Source organism: Sceloporus occidentalis, unplaced genomic scaffold, assembly GCF_023333645.1.
Source record: "Sceloporus occidentalis isolate IW3139 unplaced genomic scaffold, rSceOcc1.0.p SCAF_4, whole genome shotgun sequence".
In the NCBI taxonomy this organism is placed as follows: Eukaryota; Metazoa; Chordata; class Lepidosauria; order Squamata; family Phrynosomatidae; genus Sceloporus; species Sceloporus occidentalis.
This window is the reverse complement of record NW_028316984.1, coordinates 49191789-49218065: the sequence shown is the minus strand read 5'-3', so window position 1 is coordinate 49218065 and position 26277 is coordinate 49191789. Positions and strand designations below refer to the sequence as shown.

The following is a 26277-nucleotide window of genomic DNA, read 5'->3' as shown; positions in this document are numbered from 1 at the left end:
CTATCTACAAGTGACTAAGTGGTACATTGTCCAATATACTGCACTTAAAATAGTAATCATTAGGATTTTAGTCAATATTTTACAGTAGAACATGTTTCTCTTTTGCTCTGTTATTTTGGCAGCCAGAAAACCCTGCCAGGAAAAATCATAAGCAGTGATACCTTTTGCACAGTTTTCTCCCAGTATTCGAAGGACTCAAAGTGTTCTGTGATTTTTCTGTACAGAGAAACACATGATGTTTTGAACACAGACACACACACACAAACAAATTATGCAGAAAATGTGTTACTTGTGCAGAAAATGTGCTTTTTGTGCAGGAAATATATTAGCACAAAAACAACCTGTTTCCCTTCTCTTTGGATCTCCTTGCTCTGCCTCCATTTTAAACCCCCAATTGCCATCTATCCTTCCATCCTCTTTGGATCTCCTTGCTCTGCCTCCGTTTTCCACCCCAAAATGCCATCTATCCTCACCTCAGAATGCCACCTCTGCATCCTCTTGCTTTGCGACCCCAGAATGCCTTACATATACATATGTAGTAAAAGCATTCACACATTGTATCAATTTGTCAAATTTAAAAGGAAAAAGATTCGCATATTCTGTCACACACACAAAAAATAATTTTTAAAAAATGCCACTTGCAAAGTGAGGTGCCGTGTCGGCAGCAAGCAAATGAAAGGGAAATGTAGCACAAGCAGACACATTCTATCAGTATGTATCAACCTGTAGAACTATTCACATAGTCTGTCAAAAATAACATTACAAAAAAAAGAGAGAGAAAAAAAGCTGCCTTCCAAAGGGGAGGCACGTTCTGCCCTCTGCCCTCCCTCTAACCTAATCCCTCTCCTGAACTTGACCTGGTCATGACCGGGGCCAAGTTCACATTTGCCAGCACCCGGTTTTTCTCAAAAGGTACAGGAAAAACTCAGCTTTCAAAAGACCCGCACCAAGGGGGATTTGCCCCTGAATGGGTGTGCAAGCCTCAAATTCAAGTGTAAAAGAACTGGTGCCAGTATGAACTTCCCGCTTTTAATCCAGTTTCTGAACTGGGGTAAAAGGTAGTCTGAATGGCCCAAGAGTTGAAGAATGCTCTCCCATTGCAGACTTGACACAGACTTCATTCCAACCTGCTTAAAACATGTCTTTTGTTAAAGCCTTGCAGGTCTTATAGTTTTCTCCTGTTTGTAGAGGTACATGGTTTTAAACTATTTTAACTGATTTTAGTTTCAGTTTGTGTATAAAAAGACATTGAAACAAATAATAGTTTTCCCTCACATTTGGGTAAGACGATGAAAAAGAGAAAGTTGGTAACACTGTGCTCTAAATCCAAAAGGTTAGTTCCAAGTGAAGTAGACCCTCTGAATTAACTTCTGAATGGTAAGTCAACACTTATTTAAATCTCTTTACGTCAGTTGGTCTATACAGTGCTACCTCGGGTTACGAAATTAATTCGTTCCGCGGCGCCGTTCGTAACCTGATACATTTCGCAACCCGAAAAGGCTTTCCGTTAGCGCTGGAAAGCCGCTAGCCGCGCTTCGCATTTGAATTTCGCGCCGAAACGCGCCGAAATGAATTTCGTAACCTGAAAAATCTTTCGTTACCCGGAACAGTTTTTTCCAATCTAACTTTTTCGTACCCCGGAAATTTCGTAACGCGATCAATTCGTATCCCGGGGTACCACTGTACTAGATGGGACTAGCAGTTGAATTTGGAGTTACGTTTGTAACCTGTAGCACATGGAATTGTACATAAAATATATTTGTGGAAGCTTGTTTGTATTTCTGAAAGATACAACACCGTTTAAAAACTGAGGATGTTCAGCTCAGACACTCTGTAAGTTAAAGTTACTATTACTAGTGGTATTATTAGTATTAAGATGATGGTCTTAATGGGAAACTTTCAGACAGGACAGGCAGCTAGTATCTCAAAGTGGATATCTAAGGATCAACAAGGCATCGTGCAGTAAATACAAATATGTGTAGAAGTGAGAATTGATAATGGATGCTCTCTTTGAAGCTATGAGGGCCTAGAGAAAAAATTTCTTGAGCTGTGGGGTAAAAATGCTGCTAGGTGCTGCTACCAAGCCTTTTGGTGCTTCTTCTACTATGAAGAAGGTTTCTTTCTCTCTTCTAGAGGAGTTCCAATGTTAAGTGGCTTTTTTTAACCATGACATATCTAATACATTCTGAATGGTTTCCTGCATTATATTAGCTGACACTATATATCAAATATTTTGACAAACCCATCCAAATAACCTGGCTTGTATAGTTGTTCTCATTCAGTCTGTGTGATGGGACAATTGAAGCTGAGGATGTGACATTGGCCATTGAATAAGCAGATTTGAGTCCATTTTTGTGAATTGCTTTACAGACCATGAGCTTTTTGACCAACAAAATAGTTTCTGCTTGTTTTTTCAGTACTAGGATCTTACCCTGAAGCAGAAGAGTACATATCACTTTAAACCAGAATTTGATTTTTTGAGGGATTATTTCCTTCAACCACCATCCAGTTTGGCTCCTATCTAACTCTCTCTGTGTATATGCCTTCAAACAGCTTGTCAACTTATGGTGACTCCCTGAATTTCATAGGGTTTTCTTAGGGAATTAATATTCCAAAGCGGTTTGCTGTTAGCTTTCTCTGAAATATAATCTCCAGCACCTAGTATTCCTTGGCCTTATACCATCTAAGTACCAACATTTATGTGTTACAAATTCAAGACCAATCTCAACCTCACTTTGCTACACATGCATACCCCTGTTTTTTCTCCAGGGGTAGAAAAAAGCTGTAAAATAGATACCACTGCTCTTTCCTGAATACTGAAACAGGATGACACATGTTTTTGTACAATCAAGTCCCACATGTCATATTTGAACACCCACTGCATCAGTGCTGCATCCATTTCCAAGAGTCCCTTGGGCTTTGAGAGATTACAATGAAATTGATATTTTTCAATGATGTCATCAGAAGATTTGGTTTATGGCTGAACATCAAGCCAATTCTTGATTCCTTTTCACTTGGACAAGGTTATGTGCTATTTGAAGTGAGAGATCTCAAGTGTTTTGCTGCTGCTTTTGTTTCCATGACTTTTTTGTGTTATGACTCATGGTTACCACACATGTTAAAAGCAGCTTATTGTTTAATCATGGGTAGAAACCTGTAGGGTAGTTAAGAATATGCAGCCTAGAGTCATACTCTTGTGACTCTTTTGTATTCACAGTCTCTACATAGCCCCTATTGTGAAAGTTCCCTGAGCTCGTCTTACCAGGAAGCAGTTACTATGGCCCGGGACAGACGGGCTAAAAGTGGTGTGCCACCACTGATGCTAGGGTTCTGGAGCGCACAGTATCTGCATGCTCCAGAACCCCCACACGGGGGCAACCATCTTGACGTAAGCGACGCACTGCATATAGACGTTGCTGCACATCGCTTACATCATGAGTGCACCAATGGCACACTGGTGATGTGCACGTGGCATCCCAAGAAGAACCTGGTTTTTCCAGGTTCTTTTTGGGGTTTCCCTCCACAGGCAAAGCGTACACCTCCAGCCTGGCCTGAACGGGGAGTTATGTACCAGCCCTGTGTTTATAGGAAGCAGATGGCTGATGGTCCCACTTGAGTAAGCAATCTCTGGTGGGAAAGGCAATCAGTCAGCTGCCTCCTGCTGTAGATATACAGTATATCTTGATTACATTAAGGCCTTTGACAAGGTTTCCCATGACATTCTTGCAAACAAGCTTGTAAAATGTGAGTTAGACAAGGTAACTGTTACATGGATTTGTAATTGGTTGACTGGCCGAAGCCAAAGGGTGCTCAACAATGGCTCCTTTTCATCCTGGAGAGAAGTGACCAGTGGGGTCCCATAGGGCTCTGTCCTGGGCCCAGTGTTATTCAACATCTTTATCAATGGCTTGGATGACAGAATTGGGGGCATACTCATGAAATTTGCAGATGACACCAAATTAGGAGGAATAGCTAATACCCCAGAGGACAGGATCAAAATTCAAAATGACCTGAATAGACTAGAAAGCTGGGCCAAAGCTAACAAAATGAAATTCAACATGGAGAAATACTGCACTTAGGGCAGAAAAATGAAATGCACAGACATAGGATGGGGGACACCTGGATGAATGAGACTACGTGTGAAAGGGATCAAGGAGTCCAAGTAGACCACAAGTTGAACATGAGTCAACAGTGTGATGCGGCGGCTAAAAAGGCCAATGCAATTTTAGGCTGTATCAATAAAAGTATAGTGTCAATAAAAGTATAGTGTCTAATAGTGCCACTCTATTCTGCTTTGGTCAGGTCCCACCTGGAATATTGTGTCCAGTTCTGGGCACCACAATTCAAAAAGGACATTGAGAAACTGGAGCATGTCCAAAGGAGGGCGACTAAAATGGTGAAGGGTCTGGAAACCATGCCATATGAGGAACGACTTAGGGAGCTGGGGATATTTAGCCTGGAGAAAAGAAGGTTAAGAGGTGATATGATAGCCCTGTTTAAATATTTGAAGGGATGTCATATTGAGAAGGGAACAAGCTTGTTTTCTGCTGCTTCAGAGAATAGGACCCAGAACAATGGATGCAAGCTGCAGGAAAAGAGATTCCACCTCAACATTAGGAGGAACTTTCTGACAGTAAGGGCTGACTGAGTGTGGTGGAGTCTCCTTCTTTGGCGGTCTTTAAGCAGAGGTTGGATGGCCATCTGACAGGGATGCTTTGATTGAGATTTCCTGCATGGCAGGGGGTTGGACTGGATGGCCCTTGTCGTCTCTTCCAACTCTAGGATTCTATCATTCTACGATCAACAAAGGAATCCCCTCCTTGATTGCAGCAACTGCTGCCTAGTAAATGGAGATGGGATCCACTGCATAGCACCATAACTACTGTATGTACACATAGATATTACCCAACAGGATTCCATCCTGGATTGATTAAATTAGACTGAGATTTTATACAGTGCTACAGCTAAAGAAATCTTGTAGAGTGAAGTCATTTTTTCCCAGTATCACACCCTACTCAGGGATGTAGCTATGAGAAGAGCAAAATGAGGACATTCCTGCAGTCTCTTGTTAATCACATTTAGATACAGTACCAGTTCAGTCAGAAGGGGGGGGGACCCACCTAAAATTTCTCCCAGTTATATGGGCCCCATTCACACTATGGAATTGTAGGAATATGCCTGCATATACTTGACTGATGTAATTGCACACCTATCTAGAGGATCCTGCCTATGACAAATAATATAGCTCTTCACATACGAATGTGAATTTGCAGGGTATTAAAATATTTCTTTTGAAAGGATGGCTGTTTTTATGTGGATAATTCTGCATATATAGTAATTTTAAATAAAACATAGTTAGAGCTTTACTCTGTTTTCACCTGGGGCCTCTTGTACCCCCCAGTATTTACTTTAAAGTTTCCCTTAGTAGTAAATTAACTTGTCAAAAAGCTGCTCTCGATCAAGTTTAGTCAATTTCACATTCCTCTGATTTTGTATAGGACAGAAGGAAGTGATTACAATTAGGGATTAAGATGAGAATGAATATATTTTCTTCACAACAGAGAGGCCTTGGGGTGAGTTATCGGTTTACCCATGGTGGGGGTTGGTGCCACTGCAGCATTAAAAGGTAACACATTTCTGTTGTTCTTCAGAAATAATAATAGCGACATAGCTTGAAAAAAACAGATGTTGGTGATCAGCCATTGACTTTCATGATTGACTGGGGATTTGAAAATAGATCTCTTGTGTTTTAAAACATGCCTTGTCTCTTGTTGTTGCTGTTGTTGCTGTTATTATTGTGTGTCTCCAAGTCATTTATGACTCATGGTGGCCCTAAGGAAACCTTAACACAGGTGTTTTTGGGGTAGAGAATGTGTAACTCATGCAAGATCATCCAGTGGGTTTCCACATCCAAGCGGAGAGACTACAATCTCCAGAGTCGTAGTCCAGTGCTCACACCACTACACTAGTTTGCCTTTCTTTTATGTCTGGTGCACTACATTGAATGTATATGGTGAGCAGCATACTGTATTTACAGAGCAATCCTATGTGCATCTACTCCAATATCTTAATGAGCTTCATTGTGCTTACTTCCAGATGAATAGATAATAGGTTCACAAACACAATGGATTACACATAGAAATCACCAAGCTGAGGTGTAAGAGGATGATATGCTCAAAAGCCATGGTCTTACCTTATATGAAAATAGTATAAAGTCTGTGACATCATTCTTATGGCAGTATGAAGATAGGTCTTCCATGCTGTAACCTGTGTTGATGTTTTTGTTATAAACTGTTTTGAGCTGTTATAATCTGTTGAAGATGAGGATGTTTTAGTGGAATGATCTTAAAGACTACTTGCACTTGTAAACTACATGCTAAATTGTACAGCTTGCATTCTTTTAATTTCACACTAGCACTTAAAAATACAAAATAATAATGTTTTTGAGATGATAGGAATTTGAAAAGGATGTATGTCTGTACTTTGTGGGGGAAATGTTAGTGATAACAAACTTTTTATTTTATTTTAATAAATCGTTGAGATAACAATTTGTTACAAAGAGTAATGCAAGTTATTTTCATTATTTGCCACATAGTTTGTCATGACAGAGAACTGCTAGATGAAAATGTATCTGTTTAATTATTAAACCTTCTCAGAATTGATTATAGCATTTACTGTTTGGAGGATGACACAAGCCTGGATCTTAACTTTTTTGTTCTGCAAAAGGAAGGAGAGTTGCATTCATATAAAGGGATTTTCTTTTCCATAAAAGGAAATCCTTTGTATTGTGAATAAAGAAATTAGGCCATAGGCTTAATAGTCAGGGTAAATATTTCATAGGTACAACTAGTTCATAAATACTTCACATTGAAGGCAAAACTGAATGTTAAATTGACTGCTATGTAGCATCAGGCTACAGCACTTTTTTCCCTACCCAAAAGTAAGTTTGGAGGGCATAATAGAATCAGAATCCTAGCATGGGGACAAACTGAGGGGAAGGCTTTGCCCCCTTTTTGTTGTGGAGTTCTTGTGCCTGCAATTTGTGCATTAGAAAACACAATCCATTTGATTGGAATTGTTTTTCCATTGTAAATTCAACACACTTCTCATACCCACAATTTAGATATCAGCTTCTCTAAACTTTTGCATAACTTCCAATATTTCACAGCTGAAAATTGGACATATGTGGTGAATCAACATAAGAGAATGGTCAAGATAGCAGTAGTTATTAATGGGGAAGAACACACAAGGTAAGAGAGACTGCAGCAGTTTGTGTTTGCCTGAGCCTCCTGGGAAGGGCAAGATTCTGCCCCCTCCCCTCCTCTCCCCAATGCTGATGTAATGGAGGGCAAATTATTTTTGCATATTGAACTCAATTTGCAGCAATTGAAATAGGGGAAGAACAAAGAGGGGAAGTGAGAGGAGAAGAGAGAAACTGAGGCATTTTAAAAGCAGATGAAAAAAGTGGGAGACTGCAGGGTTATTTGGAAGTGTCCCTGCCAAATTAGCACAGTTATAGAGTACGTTTCTGAATAAGAAGGAGGAAAAAAGCTCAGACACAGCTGAATACTATATATTAAAAATAGCATTCAGCTTGGGTCTCAGATATACTAAAGGTTGAAAGAATTTCAGGATTTTGTGTAGGGGTGACTAGAGATGTCATCTCCCAGTCTGAAGTCCTCAAACCATTTAGAAACCAAACCCAAACTCTCTTTCTGCCAGTGTTCTTTCTCCTCACTTCCATACTTTTCACAAATTTACCATTTTTGGGATGGTAGGGTTGTAGGGACCAGTCCCGTATAAACTCTAAATGTTTTTAAATACCCTCCACATGTTCAGCTATTCCCCTGACTGGATATAGAAGTTTACCTCTTGACTCAGTTATTGTACTTCAAAAGCTGGAGGGATATGCGGGATGTTAGAATCAAATCAGTTGATGATATTACAAGCTTTTTGTAATTTTTGCTAGCTTTTACTCTGTAAAAATCTTTTTCTTTGCATACCATTTTGTTGTGCTGTTTTCTCTCTTCACCCTTTTATTAAATTTTCACTTAAGTTGTATGCATTTTTATTCTGTGTTCTGTGGGCCACTTTATTTTGATACTTCAAAAGCTGTGTACAAATATTTGTGGTTTATTTATTAAATTATCAGGAGGCAATCTTAGTGTTATGTAAAAGGGATCTAGGAGTCCAAGTAGACCACAAGTTGAACATGTGTCAACAGTGTGATGTGGCAGCTAAAAAGGCCAATGCAATTTTAGGCTGTATCAATAAAAGTATAATGTCTAGATCAAGGGAAGTAATAATGCCACTGTACTCTGCTTTGGTCAGGCCCCACCTGGAATATTGTGTCCAGTTCTGGGCACTACAATTAAAAAAGGACACTGAGAAACTGGAGCGTGCCCAAAGGAGGGCGACTGAAATGGTGAAGGGTCTGGAAACCATGTCCTATGAGGAACGACTTAGAGAGCTGGGGATGTTTAGCCTGGAGAAAAGAAGGTTAAGGGGTGATATGATAGATCTGTTTAAATATTTGAAGGGATGTCATATTGAGGAGGGAGCAAGCTTGTTTTCTGCTGCTCCAGAGACTAGGACCCAGAGCAATGGATGCAAGCTGCAGGAAAAGAGATTCCACCTGAACATTAGGAAGAACTTCCTGACAGTAAGGGCTGTTCGACAGTGGAACAAACTCCCTCGGAGTGTAGTGGAGTCTACCTCCTTGGAGGTCTTCAAACGGAGGCTGGATGGCCATCTGTCGGGGATGCTCTGATTTGGATTTCCTGCATAGCAGGGGGTTGGACTGGATGGCCCTTGTGGTCTCTTCCAACTCTATTATTCTATGATTCTAAGTATATTTTAAAGTGTTGGTTATAACCTTTAAAGCCCTACATGGCTTGGGCCCAACCTATTTGAGGGAACGCCTGTTCCCACATAATCCGCCCTGCACCCTCAGGTCCTCTGGGAGGAATCTATTGCAGCCTTTAAAAACCAGACTAACTGCTACCTCCCAGAGGGCCTTCTCTGCAATTGCTCCCAAACTATGGAATGCTCTGCCAGATGAGATCTGTCAAATTGCCAGCTTAGACAGCTTTAAAAAAGCTGTCAAGATGGATCTCTTCCGGCAGGCCTTTCCTGAATAAAAAGTGCCCGGCCACAGAATGACTGCCCCCCACATCATGTATTAGCCCACCGCTCTGTCCTTGTTGTATTTTTTATTGTGTTTTTAATAGATATTTTAATTGTAACATGTTTAATCCTGTTTTAAGGGGGGGCGGGTGGAATTTGGGACATAATGTTGTAAATGTGGATATTTTAATATGTTGTGAGCCGCTTTGATTGTCTCATCACAGAAAAGCAGGATAAAAATAAGTTTTATTATTTATTTATATGTATCTTTGCTCTGATTGTAAGAAGAATCTGTATGTTTAAACTTTGAACAAGCCAATAGAATGTATGCTAAAGGCCTCTTTGTCTGAACTACTATAAAGGTAGCCATTTTATTCTGTTCGGGCCCCCAGTTTGACTTTTGGAATAGGAATACCACTGGGGTCTGCCGGCTTAATAAACTCTGAATTCTCAGCGATTATCTGGGTCCTCTTGCCTACTTTGTTCTGTCAAGCTATGGACTAAGTGAGAGTGATCCAAGGCATCTGAGGAAGTAGACTATGAGGCTGTAGTACAGACTGACATGGAGCCACCCCTTAGGGTGACAGAGCCCCTATGTCAACCAAAAAAACCCCACTGTGCTATAACCTCTTTTGCTCAGATAGTCTTAAATGTGCTTTAAGATCCAGTTGCATACTGATATTTCAGATTAACATGGCTGTATCTCTGAATTCTACCCTCTTTAATAAGCAGCCAGGGAGGTGTGATGAATGGGGGAATAGCCAGCTCTGTTGTCAGTTTGGATATATCCTGTAATACACATTGCATTAATGGAGCATTAATTCATGCAATGTGTATTGCAGGATATATCCATGCAATACATGAGAGCCAGTGTGGCATGGTGGTTTGAGTGTTGGACTATGATTCTGGAGAACAGGGTTCAAATCCCCATTGAAAACCCACTGGGTGACATTGGGCAAGTCACACTCTCTACGTACCACAGAATACAATGGCAAACACCCTCTAAACAAACCTGCCAATAAAACCCTGTGATAGGTTCATCTTAGGGACACCATAGGCTGGAAACAACTTGAAATTACACAAGAACAACAAATACAGGTGGATCTTTTACAATATGAGGCTGGACTGTCCAATGGAAGTCCAAAGAACATGGTTGGTGGGCATACTGTGGGTGTATTTTAAGAGAGATCCCATCCAAGGAATCTTCACTTTATCTAATGATGGTATTATGTTACAAATAATGTCAAGTCATTTGCTGGTGCAGAAGTAGCAGAAGTAGCAAGCATTTATCTCCAAGTGCTGTAAAAGTAATCAGTTCTTTCTGAATATATTAAAATACACCAATGCATGACAGGGGGTTGGATTGGATGGCTCTTGTGGTTTCTTCTAACTCTATGATTCTGTGTGAAGAATATTTACAAAATTTCACATTTACAATGCTCAGCAGTGGCATGCTGAGCAATGGCCAGCATCCGTGAGAGATCTTACCTATAGTGTAAGAATGTGAAAGATTTTCCATAATTTATGCAGAAAAACTCTGCACAGAATTATCTCTTTCCCCTTGATGAAGCAAAGCACTAAAACATAGGGTCTCGACAGATGGGGAGAAAAGGGAGGCGAAACGCCACCCCTTTCTTCCCTGGATGGAGGCCACAGCAACCAAACCACTTGGCCTCTGGGAGCCCTAAAAAGAACCCACTCCTGGCGGGTTCTTTTTTAGGCCACGCTTGGAGCGCCATTGCCACCCTTGAACACAATTATGACATCCGTGCAGTGCTGCTCCATTTGGAGGCGGTGCTGCATGTAACTCATCACGGCGACACCCATGTGGATGCCTGTTGGGCGGTAGAGCTCAGGAGTGTGCAGATGCTCCTCTTTCCCGAGCCCAAAAATCAGCCCTATGATGGCGCCTTTTGTCCGTCTGTATCAGGCCATGGTCAGCAGAGAAAGATGGCAAACAACCCCCCCCCCCAATTGTTTAATTTTTTAAAGTGCACACAATAAAGCAGACATGATTGCACCTTTGCACTGTTGGGCGAGCATTCTTATCAATACCATCAGAAAATATTTCACTGTATCATAGGCGAGGAGAAAATTGTTACAGTTTTCCAGTCTCATTACCAAGATTTGAGAAAAGCGAGGATTCACATACCACAGCAGAATCCATTGAGTTCTCAAATTACAAAGACAGTATGCCTGCTATTAGGGTAAAAATCAGAGGTTTTGTAAGATAATGAGACAGTCTGAAAAAATATATGCAGTTTTAGATAGGTATTTGTGGAGAGGCACATTTAATTACTCCTAGCAGATGGACGACTGAAGTGCTAGAAAGACTGTTTCTTTTGCTACTGAGGAAATGGGACAACATATTCAGGGGTGTATAGTTTTTAACCATTGATCTTAACATTTTGTTTAAACCAAAAATATAAAATAATGTAGAAGTCTACTCAGAAAAGATATGCATTTTAAACAGGAGGCGGAATACTTCTTTAAAGATTTCCTTTTCTGGATTCAGAAAGTGGCTAGGTGTTGATAAAACCTCCACATACCACATTATTAAATTATTAGAAAAAACTATGGTGTACCTCATATGTAACATTTTATCTCATTTTGTACAAGAATTTTAGGCAATCAAAAATAAAGCTATTTTACACATCATCCAAGTTTGCAGTAGATTTTCTAGAGGGACAGATATTTCAGAGTTCATTAAGACGTGTCCCATTCCCCCCCCCCCCCCGCTAAACCAAAAATGTAGTACTTGATGTAAGCATATAATCACTGCTGAAGTGTTTGGAAATTTGTAGTAATATTAAAATCATCTTTGTCCTATTGTGTAGCCATTACTGAATGAAACCCAAGCTGATATCTCTGATTAGCTTTAAAGAGGAAGATTTTCATTTTCTGTTCCCAGTAGAGGAAGAAGAAGAAAAATAGAGAGGGGAGGGGGAATGGTCCTGGAGACATACTGAAAACCAGAGCAGTTTTTTCAATAAGGACTCACATGTTCCATATATGCAGCCACAGTTAAAAACTTAGGGACTGTCTACATGATTAAAATACTTCTCAAAAATCAGGGGGGGGGGGGTAGCTGGTGTACTGGGTTCAGCTGGGCAAAGGGACTCCTGGCCACAGATAACACTTGGACATACAGTGCAAGGCTGGATCCTTTTACCGTATTCTGTCATTATGGTAATGTAATCTTGCAACCTGGAGCAGTGACCTGGAGCACCAAAACAAAATGATGACAGGAAAGAACATAATTTGATTTGAACTAACAAAGACAGTCTTTGGTTGCTTCCAGTACTTTAGTCCTAACTTGAGTTAGGACTGAACTACAATATTCTTATTGAACCAAATATTAAATGGTAAATCAACACTTACGTAAATTTAATTGATTCAATAGGTCTACTCAGGGCTAGAATTTAAATTTAAGCTAGTCTTCGCTACTTAAAATTCAGCCACAATTCTAATTCAAACATCCCTGAAAAGATTTTCAAGATTGTAAAGAGGCCTCTGTGAACTGTGCCTCTTTTTTGCTGAGTCCTTTCGAAAAATAAGGCAATAGACCCTTCCATGGCTTCTCCCAAGAGGCCAATATATGTACGGTTTGTCCTTTGTAACCTGGAAAAAATTAGTTTGATCCATAGCCTACTTTGCTAATGTTTGTTTTACAGTGTAGATTGATGCTGCTTGACTTGTCAGATGTTAATTATATATAAAATATTTTCCACTTGTGAATTAGATTCTCTCCTTTTTAAAACAACTACTATAGACAAGTACCAATGGCTACATCTCCAGAACTATGAGCTAGAAATGCCAGCAGGTCTTATACAGTTGGCCTTCACAGATTCTGCATCCATGGATTCAACCTTCTGTGTTGATAATATTTTTTTAAAAATCCAAAAAGCAAACCTTGATTTTGCCATTTTATATAAAGGGTGCCATGTTAGTACACCACTTATATAATGGAACTTGAGTGTCCACAGATTTTGGTATCCGCAGGGGTCCTGGAACCAAACCCCAGTGGATATCAAGTATCCATTGTATATCTTTTCTCTGTCCACAAAATCCAGAGCTCCATGTGTATTCCGAGACACATTTAGAGTGGTAAATGGAGGAATTTGTATGAATCACTTATTGTGAAAGGCGGATCAGTAGTACTAAAGAAAAGGGGTCCACCCCTCTTTGGAGAAATCTCCTTGTTTCGCTTCACTTCACTTTCAGCTAATTCTATCTATGTTTCTATAGCTGTATATGATAGAGATTAAGTGAGCAGTGCTGCAAATGTTGAATCAGAAAAAGGACATCAAACAGTTACTTTTTGGACTATATTTTCCAGAATCTGCCAGCTGTGTGTTTTACGGAGTTAAAGACCAAGAGCAGCTTTTCTGAGCTCTGTTCAGAAACAAGTCTTTTCCATTACATCCCTCTCATCCCCCTGCTCGCTCTCTCGTTGAAAATTTTCACACCAGCACTTATGATGGGTTAAGCACCAGTAAAGCGCCGGTAAAACATCCCTGAAGCATGAGGATGTGAAAGCTGGTTGTGCGTCTGAAACGTCAGTGAACGCAAAGTTCCTGTTAATAGGAATGGCTGCTCCATGAACTGTTCAAGGATGGTAGAAGCGAGGAGACACTTCACTGATGTTTCAGAAGCAGCTTTCACATCCTTGCTTTTCAGGGACATTTTACTGGCGCTTTACTGGTGCTTAACCCATGGTAAGCACCAGTGTGAAAGCCATCTGTGTGTGAGAGAGAGAGAGAGAAAGAGAGAGTGAACAGCCACAAACATATTTTATTGTTATAAAGGAACAGGTATGGACTTGGGGACCCGACCTTAGTTTCTCATGGAGACTAACTGAAATAACAATGAATGTAGCAAATGCATTCACTTGCAACAGATCCTCTGGTGAGATGGCAAAGCCTTTGTAGATCACCAATCACTCTAAGGTCTTTGGGAAAAAATGGAGGGCTAGCTCAACTAGGAGCTCCCAGTGACTACCCATGAACCCTCTGTAAACTCTTCTCCATCCTCTCTAAATGAGAGACTGAATAATGAGTAAACCAAAGTAAAACAAATTGTCCCTTCTCCCCCTTGAGACCTATGTGTTCTTAGGTTTAATAAAGAGTTTAAAGAAGTTTTATCCTAAAGTAAGTAGGACAATGGTTATCATATAATAGAACATCCTTCTTCAGACAATAGCTTAACACCCTGCCAAGTTACAAGAAATAAGTTGCATTTTAAGGACATCTTGGATCTAACTATAAGCTACGGAATACAATAAAAATCCATGACATCCCCTGTAAGTGGTTCTTCACCACTTACAGAGATGTAGGCCACCTTTTCTCAAGTTTTTCCATGTATATGGAAGCCTGGAGTCTTATCCTTTAGGGATCAGGCTCTACCTGCCTTCCTCATGCTAAGGACAAACTAGAGGTTTTGTCAGCAGTGTTCTGAAAGTAATGAGATCAAGTGGGTCATTCAGAGATTGTCAATGGAATTTCCTTGTTTCACTTAGATACTTCCAAACAGGACCTGAAATTAATCAAGGTGATCCTGTTGTGGGCGGGATACAAACCGCCGCTTTGCGGCGCTTCCCGGCCGCCGCCGTTTGTTCTGCGTGGGAGCTGCAGCAGCCAAACCGCGCGGCTCCCGCGCGGAGCAAAAAAGAAGCTCCAAAATGGAGCTTCTTTCGGAGTCGCGTTTGCGACGTAGCGAGGCGCCAGGGGCGCACTCACTACGTCACAAAGGACGCGACACGTCTGGACGCTATGCGTCCAGTACATAAAGATGACGGCGCCCATGTGGAAGGGGCGCCGCCATCTTGTACGTATAGGATACGTACTAGGGTTAGGGGGGTGCGGAAGCACCGCCCCTTCCTAACCCTAGTACGTATCCTATACGTACTATATGGCGGTTTGTATCCCGCCATAGTTAATTCTGTGGTCATTCATTGTAGATGTAGGGCCAGGAGGAGAAGGAAGAAGAAACTGAAAGGAAGTAATACAAAAGGCTACAGCTTCCACTCCTACTGCATTAGCCAATAGGATTTTGTATCATGATTGCTCCAAGAGAAAATTTTGCTTCTTTTTCACTCTGTAACAGTAGAAGTGTTCTACCCAAGAACTATGTCCCAGTTGCTTAAGTAAATTACTTTTTGTTCTTTGCCTGAATTGCATGTGTTAGGGATGAAAATTAAAGTTGATTACAAACCTCTAGGGTTTGTGGCCTACTTAACATTTATTCTAGCTGCCTTTGGCAAGGTTACCATGGATAGTTTTATACTTCATACTTGCCCTTCATTTTCCCAACATCCTGGCAACCTGGCCAAAAACAAACCTAACAAACAACCCCCCCCCCAACACACACACACACACACATACACACACAACCTTTTCTCTTGCTTCATCTTCATTCTGATGTCTCCTTGTAAGTAGCTCACAATTTTTTCACAGCCCGTTGGCAGAATCAACACAGTTTCATAAGAATATTTTTTCTTCTTTCTTTTCAGGATAATTAATCTTATCTAGTAGTTAAAGCTACCTTAAAGCTATTTTTACTGCTAATGTATATTGAAAGTCAAATGATTGTGCGGGGCAGTGAATGGTAATACATACACTCTCTCCTCTTTTTCTTTTGAAGAATTGGATGTAAAAATGAAATTTGGAAGGTGGAAATGTTTGGTATAGCAAACATGTAGTGTAAAGATTCAGCTTTTAAAAATCTGATGCAGATTAAGTCTAATTCATTCATCCTTTCTTTGCAAAAACATTATTTATTTGTTTATTTACTTAATTAAAAGAGTAAGTGGGAAAATAATATGCTCTGAGTATACAAAGGCATCTTGTGCATACTCCTATCTACATACAATTAAATATACTGCATTTGCTACATCATTATTTTAAAGTTGTCCCTCTGACAACCACAACAGCATGTATTGATTCTAATTATTTTATGACTGGGATGGTGAACTGTAGTCAAAGGTTTCTTCTACCCAGAAACAAAGATCTTTTAGATTTACAGAATAAAAATCTAGCATGAAGGGAAAGACAAGGATGAGAGCTGTATTTTTTTTTCTTTTCTTTTCACACTTCAGCAATCAGAAGGCTGTGCATTTTGATGATAGCAGAATGTTTTCTGAGGATTTGATGATATAAAAACAGAGGGGGGAACCTCCTTCTCATAAGTATTAAAGCATGTTGAAGGCAGAATCAGAAATTCTGTTTGGGAAGAAATAACAATTCATGCTTGTTGGAGGGGGAGACTGAGGAGAAATGTCATAGTTATGCTAGTCCTTATTGTGCTTTTAATTATTTTGTCTGCTCATTATGGCCTACAAGATAAAAACCTTATGGACAAAAAAGTATGTATTTTATTTCATGATTATTCATCCCTACCCAGAACTAGGAGAAAAAAGATCTGTGGTCCTAGACAAAAGGAAAAAAAAATTAAGGGTGCCAAAGATGTATTTTGCAACAATTTCACTGGCATGATGCATTAATCTAAAGCAGAACTTGGGATCCGCACCATCATCCTACTGTTGCTCAATTTTGGACAGTTTCAGTGTGTCACTATATACATTCTTCCTGAAAGTAACTTTCCAAGACCTCATATGAAGGAAGAGGAGTCCTGAATCTGATGCTCATTAAAGGTTGAGCCTCCAGATTGTAGAAGTCATTGGTTTTATTTGAAGCCACACTGCAGAAATAAAATAGTTTGTCACCACTTTAAATTGCATGGCTCCATGCTGTGTAATTCTTGGATTTGTAGTTTGTTGTGGCACCAGAGCTCTGTGACAGGGAAGGCTAAATATCAAACAAAACTACAAATCTCAGAATTACATAGCATTGAATATGCTAAATTGGTGTCAAACTGCTTTATTTCTGCAATGTGGATGATACCCAAAACAAGTAATGTAACTAGCACAAGATCAATTAGTGAATCTCCAACAGAAATAAAGCAGTACTAGAATATTTCTGATCCAACGCAGAATTGTTCATAAAAGAGCTGAAGTATCCTTTTTACCACTGAGGCAATTGCTTCCTGAAAATGAGGACCATGGGACATTTGGACACAGCATTTGGCCCAAATGAATATGTAATAAAATAATGGTGCAGCTTAATATCACACTGAAGTCTGTCAGTCAGGTGACATTGGTTTGCTTTGTGTTCTGCCTCCTGGCAACACAGTATCATGCTCTCTCATTGGATCATTTATTCCTGACTTGTGTTCATTCTTTTTTTTTCTTTTAAAATTTTTAATATTTTATTAAAATATATTTACATCCAAAAAAGATCTCAGTTACATACAATAATGTTCCTTTTGTTAGAATAATAATGTAACAAAAACAGGAAAATAAAAATGCAAAAGGGCAACACATTAATCATAGGTTTCTTTAAAAGCTGACCAATTGTCCAGATATAAATCCATTTGTAAATTTGAGCTATACATCTTTTAATAAAACCAACAACATTGCAAATGTTGTTAGATGTCCTTCCCATTGGATCACAGATGGAGAAAAATTGTCTTTCCAGTAATGAAGCACAGTATGCCCACATCATATGCAGGTGCATTATATGCCGCTTTCAGCATACACCGAAAGCAGCGATGGAAGAAGCGGCACCGTGTGCTGCAAGGAGCAATGGCGTGTGTGCCCGTGGTGCGCATGTCACCACGCCACTGCAAGCATGAGGCCCATTACTTCTAATGGGGCTCAAGCATATACAGAATTTCTTTTACATGGGGGGGGGGGGGTCCAGAACGGATCCCCCGCATAAAAGAAGGGACCACTGTATTAATTTTTTAGCTGTCAAAAGGGCATAAGAAATTAACTTCTATTGGCCCTTGGCTAATTTCCAAGAATAGGTAAATTATTCGCAAGAACATGCATATCCCTGAATATGAAGGAACTTTCCAAAACCAAATTTACTGGTACTTGTTCCAAAATCAAATTTACTGGTACTTCCTCCCAAAATATAGCTACTGTGGGACAACTCCAAACCATACGTGTTAAGGAAGCATTAGCAGTATTATATCTCTAACAATTTTCTGATTTAGAAAGCTCTTTTTTGAATAGACATGGCGATCAATATACCTGAAAGAGCAATTTCTGCTGTGCTCATTCTTAACACTTAATTAATGAATGGACCAGATTCACAGTCCAGAATACCCACAACATTGTTACCATGTTGAGGTTTTGAGTTAACCCACCTGCTTACCCAACTTATCTGAGAGCTTGACTACACAACTGAAATACTCCTCATTTGAATTGAATAGGCTGTGATCCAGTCACAAGTGATTCAGAGGAATTCAGGCTTTATGCACACACACCCCTCCCAAAACACTCCAAAAACTCTCCTGAAAAAGGATTCGAGGTTTTCCCCAACCTGTCTGCAAGGGTGAGTATTATTGAACATGTGGTGATCTGATAGTCTAGTCTGATACGATAATATGGTTATCCCCATTCACAATCATGTCTCTACTTCTTCCATATAATCAGTTTTGGTTTCGAACAGTGAAACTGCATCATAATATATTTCTCATCTGAATTTAGAAGTTTTGTATAAGTGTGTTTTTTTAAAAAGAAAAAATCTCTGAAGTAATCTTAGGCGGGTTACAAACTGCCAGAAAGTACGCGTGGAGCGCGTCCTAGGGTTAGGAAGGGGCGGTGCTTCCGCACCCCCTAACCCTAGTACGTGTTCTGCGCGCACAAAATGGCGGCGGCCGTTCCACACGGCCACCGCCATTTTGACGTCTTGGATGCATAGCGTCCAGACGTGTCGCGGTGGAAGTGACGCTGCGAAAGCGCGCCTTGCGCTTTGCGGTGCCACTTCCGGGGCCCAAGAAGGAGCGCGATTTCCACGCTCCTTCCTCGGAGCGTCCAGGAGCCCCGCAGTGTGGCAGCTGCGGCTCCCGGACGCTGCAAACGGCGGCGGCAGGAGACCGCCGCAACCTGGGGTTTGTAACCCGCCTTAGGCTCTAATGTGGAGAGACTTGAAAGGTTCTAACAATGGCATAGGTTTACTTCAGTCAGTCTGTATCTGTTTGCTGTGATCGGCTAGTTTATCTGTACAGATAAATAGATGTCAGCAGTTGAGCTGGCAGATAATGGATAACAGATTCCTGAACAAGCTGACATTCTAACATAGGAGTTTGGATATATGTATTCTATTCCCAGTTGCAATATCTGTAACTACAATATAGCTGACAATACTGACTTTTGCAACAAGAGACTAGAGGAATTTTTAAATTTCTCTAGGCTGCTTTGTTTGTTTCCCCTCAAAATTTATTATTGACCGACTCCTTCCCTAAAAATATACCCTTCAGAATTTTCATATATGCAGCTCTTCATATTATAAAGCCAAAGGTTAAGCCTAATGAAACACAGCTTCTTCAGCCTTTTTAAGATGTTGGGTATAACTGTTGTCTGGAAGAGGAAACACTTTTTCTATTGAAAAGGCTGCAGAAGCCTTCACGCTTGTCTAACAATCAAATATTTCCTCTGGCTGTGATTTTTAGCAGAGGACAGTTTTGGTCAGCTGGATTCTGAGATGTTTATTATCAACAGCTGAGGAACTGAGAACTGCTTTGTTGTATGGGTCTGTCAGTACAGTAATTTGATGCTGTGGTACCATCAAATCATTTCCAACATATGACAATCCTAAGATTGTTTCTGAATTATGGAAACCCTAAGCTGATACTATCAGAGACCATGGAAATCCACTGAGTAACCTTGGGGAAGTCACACTCTCTCAGCCTCAGAGAAAAACAGTGACAACCAACTTCTGAACAAATCTTGCCAAGAAAACCCTTTGATAGGTTCCCCTTAGGGTTGTCATAAATTGCAAATGACTTAAAAGGCATACCAGTATCATCACCACCACCAGCAACAACTATTACTCCTAGAATTCTTGTCCAACATTCAAATCCCTATACCACACTTGCCTTCTATTAGTATAGCAATACTATAAGTCAGTTTTCCTTGGACTAATCTGTTGAAACCCCCACAATAAATATCTTCATGTATTTTCATATTTCTTTGTACTGTACTTTTCATATGTTAAGGTTTCCTCACGCTTTCTAATACCTTCTTTTCATGGGTCAATAATACCTTCCTTTCATGGGTGGATAATTTGTTTTGCTACATAGTCCATACTCATGATCATAATCAGTGGCCTCCATGTCAGGAGTTCAGTGAACACACTGGATTTTATTCCAAACTCTAAAGGACCAATTTAGGTTGCTGAAGTTATTTTGAGGATAGGGTTCAACATCTTGGATCATTCCTTTAAAATCTGTGGAGTGCACCCCCACCCCACTCCCCAGCTGCCTCAGGTCAAACTACATGTTAAAGGGAATGTGTAAAATTTGCAGACTGATTGATAAACTCCATGGAAAGAATTTTGAAATGTTATGAGTACTGTCAGACCTCTGTATCCAAGGATTCAAGCATCCACAGCTTGAAAATACTTTTTAATGTTTTCCCCCAAAAGCAAAATCTTGATTTTGCCATTTTATGTATGAGGCACCATTTTACTACCCCATTGTATATAATAGAACTTGAGCATCCATGGATTTTTCTTATCCATGAGAGATCCTGGAACCAAACTCCAGTGAATACTAAGGGCCTACTCTGTGAAAGAGAGCAAAATGGACAGATTTGCCTGTGACATTTAGCCCTTAGAAATCTGGCTTTCAGTCCTACTGTACCATGAATTAGAGTTGCTGTCTCATTTTTTTTCAGATAGTATTCTCATCTTTTACAGTCAATCCTTTCCATGCTGGGATTAGCTGCATATTGAATCTGGCTGGTACAGATGGTTGAGATTTTTTTGTTTTTGTTTTATTGAGAACTTGCCAAAATATACATTTTATTCATTATCAGGATTGACAAACCATGAAACGTAAAAAAATGCAAATGTGGGAGAAAGCAAAAGTGAAGATTTGACTATCTTTATAGAAGGGTAGCTCTAATGATATATTGAGGAAGAGGGAGAATGTGAAGATTCTGGTGTTAACTATGTGATTTTGTCAAAAATATTGCTAGCTAGCCATCCTGTTAGCTGATAGTGATGCACCCGAGTTTTGTAATTCAATACCACTTTATCTAACAATGTTGGATTAATGTTGGATTAAAGTAAACAAAAACAGGGCTATTGAATTTCTGGGTTCAATGCCATATATTCAGTTTAGCAGATGACTAAATTAGTAAATCAATAAAATTACTGCTACCCTTTTTAGTAACTGATATATCTCTGTGTGTGTGTGCATTTAATTATATGCAGTACAGGGGGGAAAAGAGAAATATTTTATAAATAAAAACACCTTGCTATGAAGCAGCTAGATAAAATTCTGAAGTATAAAAACATGTTGTTAAGTACTAAAGTCAGGGCCATTCATACCATAATATCTTGAATTTCAATATATGGATGTGAAAGCTGGAGAATCAACTCACTTGTGATGCTGAAGAATTTTGTGGATATATGACTCATTAGAACATATGATAATGTTAGGAAGAATTTGAAGGCAGAAGGATTGATGACCACCCATGAAATAATGAAACCAGGCACAAGTAAATTGTTTGAATAAGGGCTACTTTATTGACCTATTCCATATTTAACTGAATTTGGACCTGGAGATAAACAAAGTAGAGTGGGGGGGGGGGAGAAACCTGATGTGGGTCCACCTGAGGTTCAGGCATTAACCTGTGACGAGCCTTCCTTTCTGGCCAAAGACCACACTTGGGGGGGGGGGTGGAATCCAAAAAACATTGATTGCTGCCTGGACGGTCATTTACTGGAAGGCAAACCAGTACGCTCTCCCCCAAGAAATCCTGAGTTTATAAGAGAGAGTAAATCAACAGATCAATACTACTTCTCCACACACACCCAGGACCTATAGAGATTGTTCCAACAACCCTTTATGAAAAGGGTGTCAAGGTATAGACTGATCTGATAAATTCTCCCCTGTAATCTGCCAAGTGAGAACCTATTTTAGACCCATAGCCAGTTTTCCACCAGATCTAGTGTGGAGTAGGCAAGAGAACCCAATAAAGGGGGGAATGTATGTGACCCCAAAGTGACCAGGTAACTTGCAATCCAGTTGGTGGAACACAGAAGCAGATGACCACAAGGTGGATTGATTCAGTTGAGGAGGTCACAGCCCTAAGTTTGTAAGATTCAAGCAGGGTTGTTAATAACATGGTATCTTGAAGGCCTCTTATTCATGCCATCACAAGCTAGAATTGACTTGATGGTACTTAATAACAAGAACAGATTCCCACAACACTCAGAGCTGCTATTAGCCCTGGAAATAAAGGCCTTGATCATCATGGAGAGATGTGGGATCAAGTCCACTCATTCTGAACTGATATTGGCACATTTCCCTGTGAATAGGAATCTTAGATCAATCAGGCTTCTTTATCCATTAGAGGAGCTCTGTGCCTAACTAGCCTCTTTCATACTCATGCTGAGTGTGTATGGAAGTTGGGCCGGGGCTAGTAGACATGCTTTTCCTGTCTCATCATGTGTGCACTTTATGTTAGATGGGAAAGTCAATGTATTCAACCTAGTGGACATCACATGCTGCAATTATAAAAAGTATGTTTTTGAATAGAATTTTCAGCTCCTTGATGGTAGAGAGTGGGAAATAGATGTGGCAAATAAATCACTCAGACATGACATCATCACACAATGTTGGAAACAGTGAGTGTGTTTCCAAAACTCTGGTTTCGAAATAAGCTGTGTTGATCTGTATATTAATGAAATATTGGCTCAAAAGCCAAAAGTTACAGTAAAAAAAATTACCTGTTATCACTTTGGAGTTCTAAAATCTAAAAATATGTGACATCTGTGCATGGCAAAGTTAAAGACACACTTTTCACTGAATTTCTTCTCTTATAGCTGTTATGTCAAGAAGCCAAGAAGGACCTGGAGAGATGGGGAAGGCAGTCGTCATACCCAAGGATGATCAGGAAAAAATGAAAGAGCTGTTTAAAATCAACCAGTTTAACCTTATGGCCAGTGATATGATTGCGCTGAACAGAAGTTTGCCCGATGTAAGACTAGAGGGGTGAGTTTATGCATTTGTTTTGCCCCTGAAATTTGTCACATTGACATTGAATTAATATCTAGACAATGCATAGCTATGTTATTTTGCATGCCTGCATGTATAATTATAGGTATGCAAAGGTAACTTGTGTATTATAATATAAAAAGAAAATGGGGGGAATAGTTTAGTGGCCCTTTTAAGACTGAGTGGTCTATTTAAATCCCATTGTGGGAGAAAGGTGGGATATAAACCCTTGCATTTTTTAAAAATAAACATTTTGCATGACCTTACATGGATTTCAGTTTCTTTCCTAGATACATTGGTGAATTACAATAATCAAGCCACAATAAAATACTTTCCAGTTTGTTTCAGAAATTGATCCATCCTTTGATACTTCTGATTGGAAGTGTCAATCTGATATCAAGACCTACTTCCAAAGTAATTGTTTGAAAACCTGGACTTTCTTCTGGCTCATCACAAAATCACTTTCCGGGAACAGTTCACAAAATTCCTGTAGAGCACGAGTCTCAAGTTACATTCCTAAAAAGACTCTTGGCAGTATTTCATGCTAATCATAGGCTGCCAGAAATTGAGGATTATTCTTCCCTTCTTCTTAAAGCCCATGTGCTCCCAAAATAGCTTGTGGGAGGGTAAGAGACTGCCAAGAGCTTCACTGGGAGGGACAAAATGCTGGATTTAGGCATTACATGAATAAATCCCATTAAACCTAATGGAACTTGCTTCTAAGCAAGCAAGCACTTAACAGTGAAGTCTCATATATTGTATGAAAGTAATAGCCATTCCCTTGCATTATATGGGTCATGGTAATACTGGCTTGAGATCAGGTTAGGTGAAGAGAGCAAAGGTGCGTTGACCAATTTGAAACTTGGGCTGTGGGAGACACATGACTGAATGGTGCTGAACAGGCAACACAGTGGGAATATACAGATCTGGAAATAGTTGTGAGGATGAAGGTATACTTTTATTGTTTGTTACCTGGTGTGGGCTGTCCATCTTCCTTTGCTTTGCTTTAGCGATTGACTGGAACAATTATTGGATATCCAAGAATACATATGTCACTGTCTGTCTGTCTCTATACCTACACCTATGTATTTGCAAGAGTAAACAATACTAGCACATTTTCTCATTCTCAATGAGGATTGTGATGATCACTCACAGGAAAAAAATTCATATTTTAGGACTTTGTGAAAAATTGCCCCAAAATGTGTTTTTGCATGTGCACACACAGACACAAAGTTATTTTGTTGCAAACAAGTTTTTCACAAAGATGTCCTGAAGTGCAAAAAATAAAAATAAAATAATAATAACTGAAAAATGCTCTCACATTTTGTGCACTGGAGAGAAAACTTTTGAACTTAAGACAAGACAATTAACTGAACAAAGATTTGTATCCCTAATCATAGAATCATAGAATCATAGAATCGTAGAGTTGGAAGAGACCACTAGGGCCATCCAGTCCAACCCCCTGTCATGCAGGAAATCCAATTCAAAGCATCCCTGACAGATGGCCATCCAGCCTCTGTTTAAAGACCTCCAAGGAAGGAGACTCTATCACCCTCCGAGGGAGTGCATTCCACTGTCGAACAGCCCTTACTGTCAGGAAGTTCCTCCTAATGTTCAGGTGGAATCTCTTTTCCTGTAGCTTGCATCCATTGTTCCGGGTCCTGTTCTCTGGAGCAGCAGAAAACAAGCTTGCTCCCTCTTCAATATGACATCCTTTCAAATATTTAAACAGGGCTATCATATCACCTCTTAACCTTCTTTTCTCCAGGCTAAACATCCCCAGCTCCCTAAGTCGTTCCTCATAGGGCATGGTTTCCAGACCCTTCACCATTTTTGTCGCCCTCCTTTGGACACGCTCCAGTTTCTCAATGTCCTTTCTGAATTGTGGTGCCCAGAACTGGACACAATATTCTAGGTGGGGCCTGACAAGAGCAGAATACAGTGGCACTATTACTTCTCTTGATCTAGACACTATACTTCTATTGATGCAGCCTAAAATAGCATTGGCCTTTTTAGCTGCCGCATCACACTGTTCACTCATGTTCAACTTGTGGTCTACTTGGACTCCTAGATCCCTTTCACACGTAGTTTCATTCAGCCAGGTGTCACCCATCCTATATCTGTGCATTTTATTTTTCCGCCCTAAGTGCAATACCTTACATTTCTCTGTGTTGAATTTCATTTTGTTAGCTTTGGCCCAGCTTTCTAGTCTATTCAGGTCATTTTGAATCTTGATCCTGTCCTCTGGGGTATTAGCTATTCCCCCTAATTTGGTGTCATCTGCAAATTTGATAAGTATGCTCCCAATTCTGTCATCCAGGTCATTGATAAAGATGTTGAATAGCACTGGGCCCAGGACAGAGCCCTGTGGGACCCCACTGGTCACTTCTCTCCAGGATGAAAAGGAGCCATTGTTGAGCACCCTTTGGGTTCGGCCGGTCAACCAATTACAGATCCATTTAACAGTTTCTTTGTCTAGCCCACATTTTACAAGCTTGTTTGCAAGAATGTCATGGGAAACCTTATCAAAGGCCTTACTGAAATCAAGATATACTATATCCACAGCATTCCCTTCATCTACCAAGCTGGTAATTTTATCAAAGAAAGAGATTAGGTTTGTCTGGCATGACTTGTTTCTCTGAAACCCATGTTGACTTTTTGTGATTATGGCATTGCCTTCTAGATGTTCACAGACTCTCTGTTTAATGATCTGCTCCAGAATCTTTCCTAGAACTGATGTCAGACTAACTGGACGATAATTGTTGGGATCCTCTTTTTTCCCCTTTTTGAAGATGGGGACAACGTTTGCCCTCCTCCAGTCTGCTGGGATCTCTCCGGTTCTCCAGGAGTTTTCAAAGATTATTGCCAATGGCTCCGATATTACATTTGCCAGTTCTTTTAATACCCTTGGATGGAGTTCATCTGGTCCCGGAGACTTAAATTCATTTAGATTAATAAGGTGTTCCTCTACTATCTCTTTGCTTATTCTGTGCTGAAATTCCCCTATTCTGTCCTCTGCTCCATTATCCTCAAGTTGAGCACCCTTTGCCTTTTCTGAGAAGACTGAGGCAAAGAAGG

General features: G+C 40.1%; 1 protein-coding gene across 12 annotated transcripts in view; it reads left to right on the top strand.

Annotated features, from left to right (window-relative positions):
* GALNT13 (polypeptide N-acetylgalactosaminyltransferase 13) overlaps positions 1–26277 on the top strand; it is a 360918-nt gene that overhangs the window by 114584 nt on the left and 220057 nt on the right. For 11 of the 12 annotated variants that reach the window (XR_016280868.1, XR_016280866.1, XR_016280867.1 and 8 more), the window contains one exon: positions 23028–23196. Coding sequence is in view for 7 of the 12 variants with exons in the window: in XM_089520006.1 (XP_089376132.1) it covers positions 23028–23196 (169 nt within the window). In the remaining 5 variants the exon portion in view is untranslated. Of the gene's footprint in view, positions 1–7166; positions 7251–23027; positions 23197–26277 lie in introns of those variants that run through there. The other variant, XM_089520003.1, reaches the window with a different exon arrangement.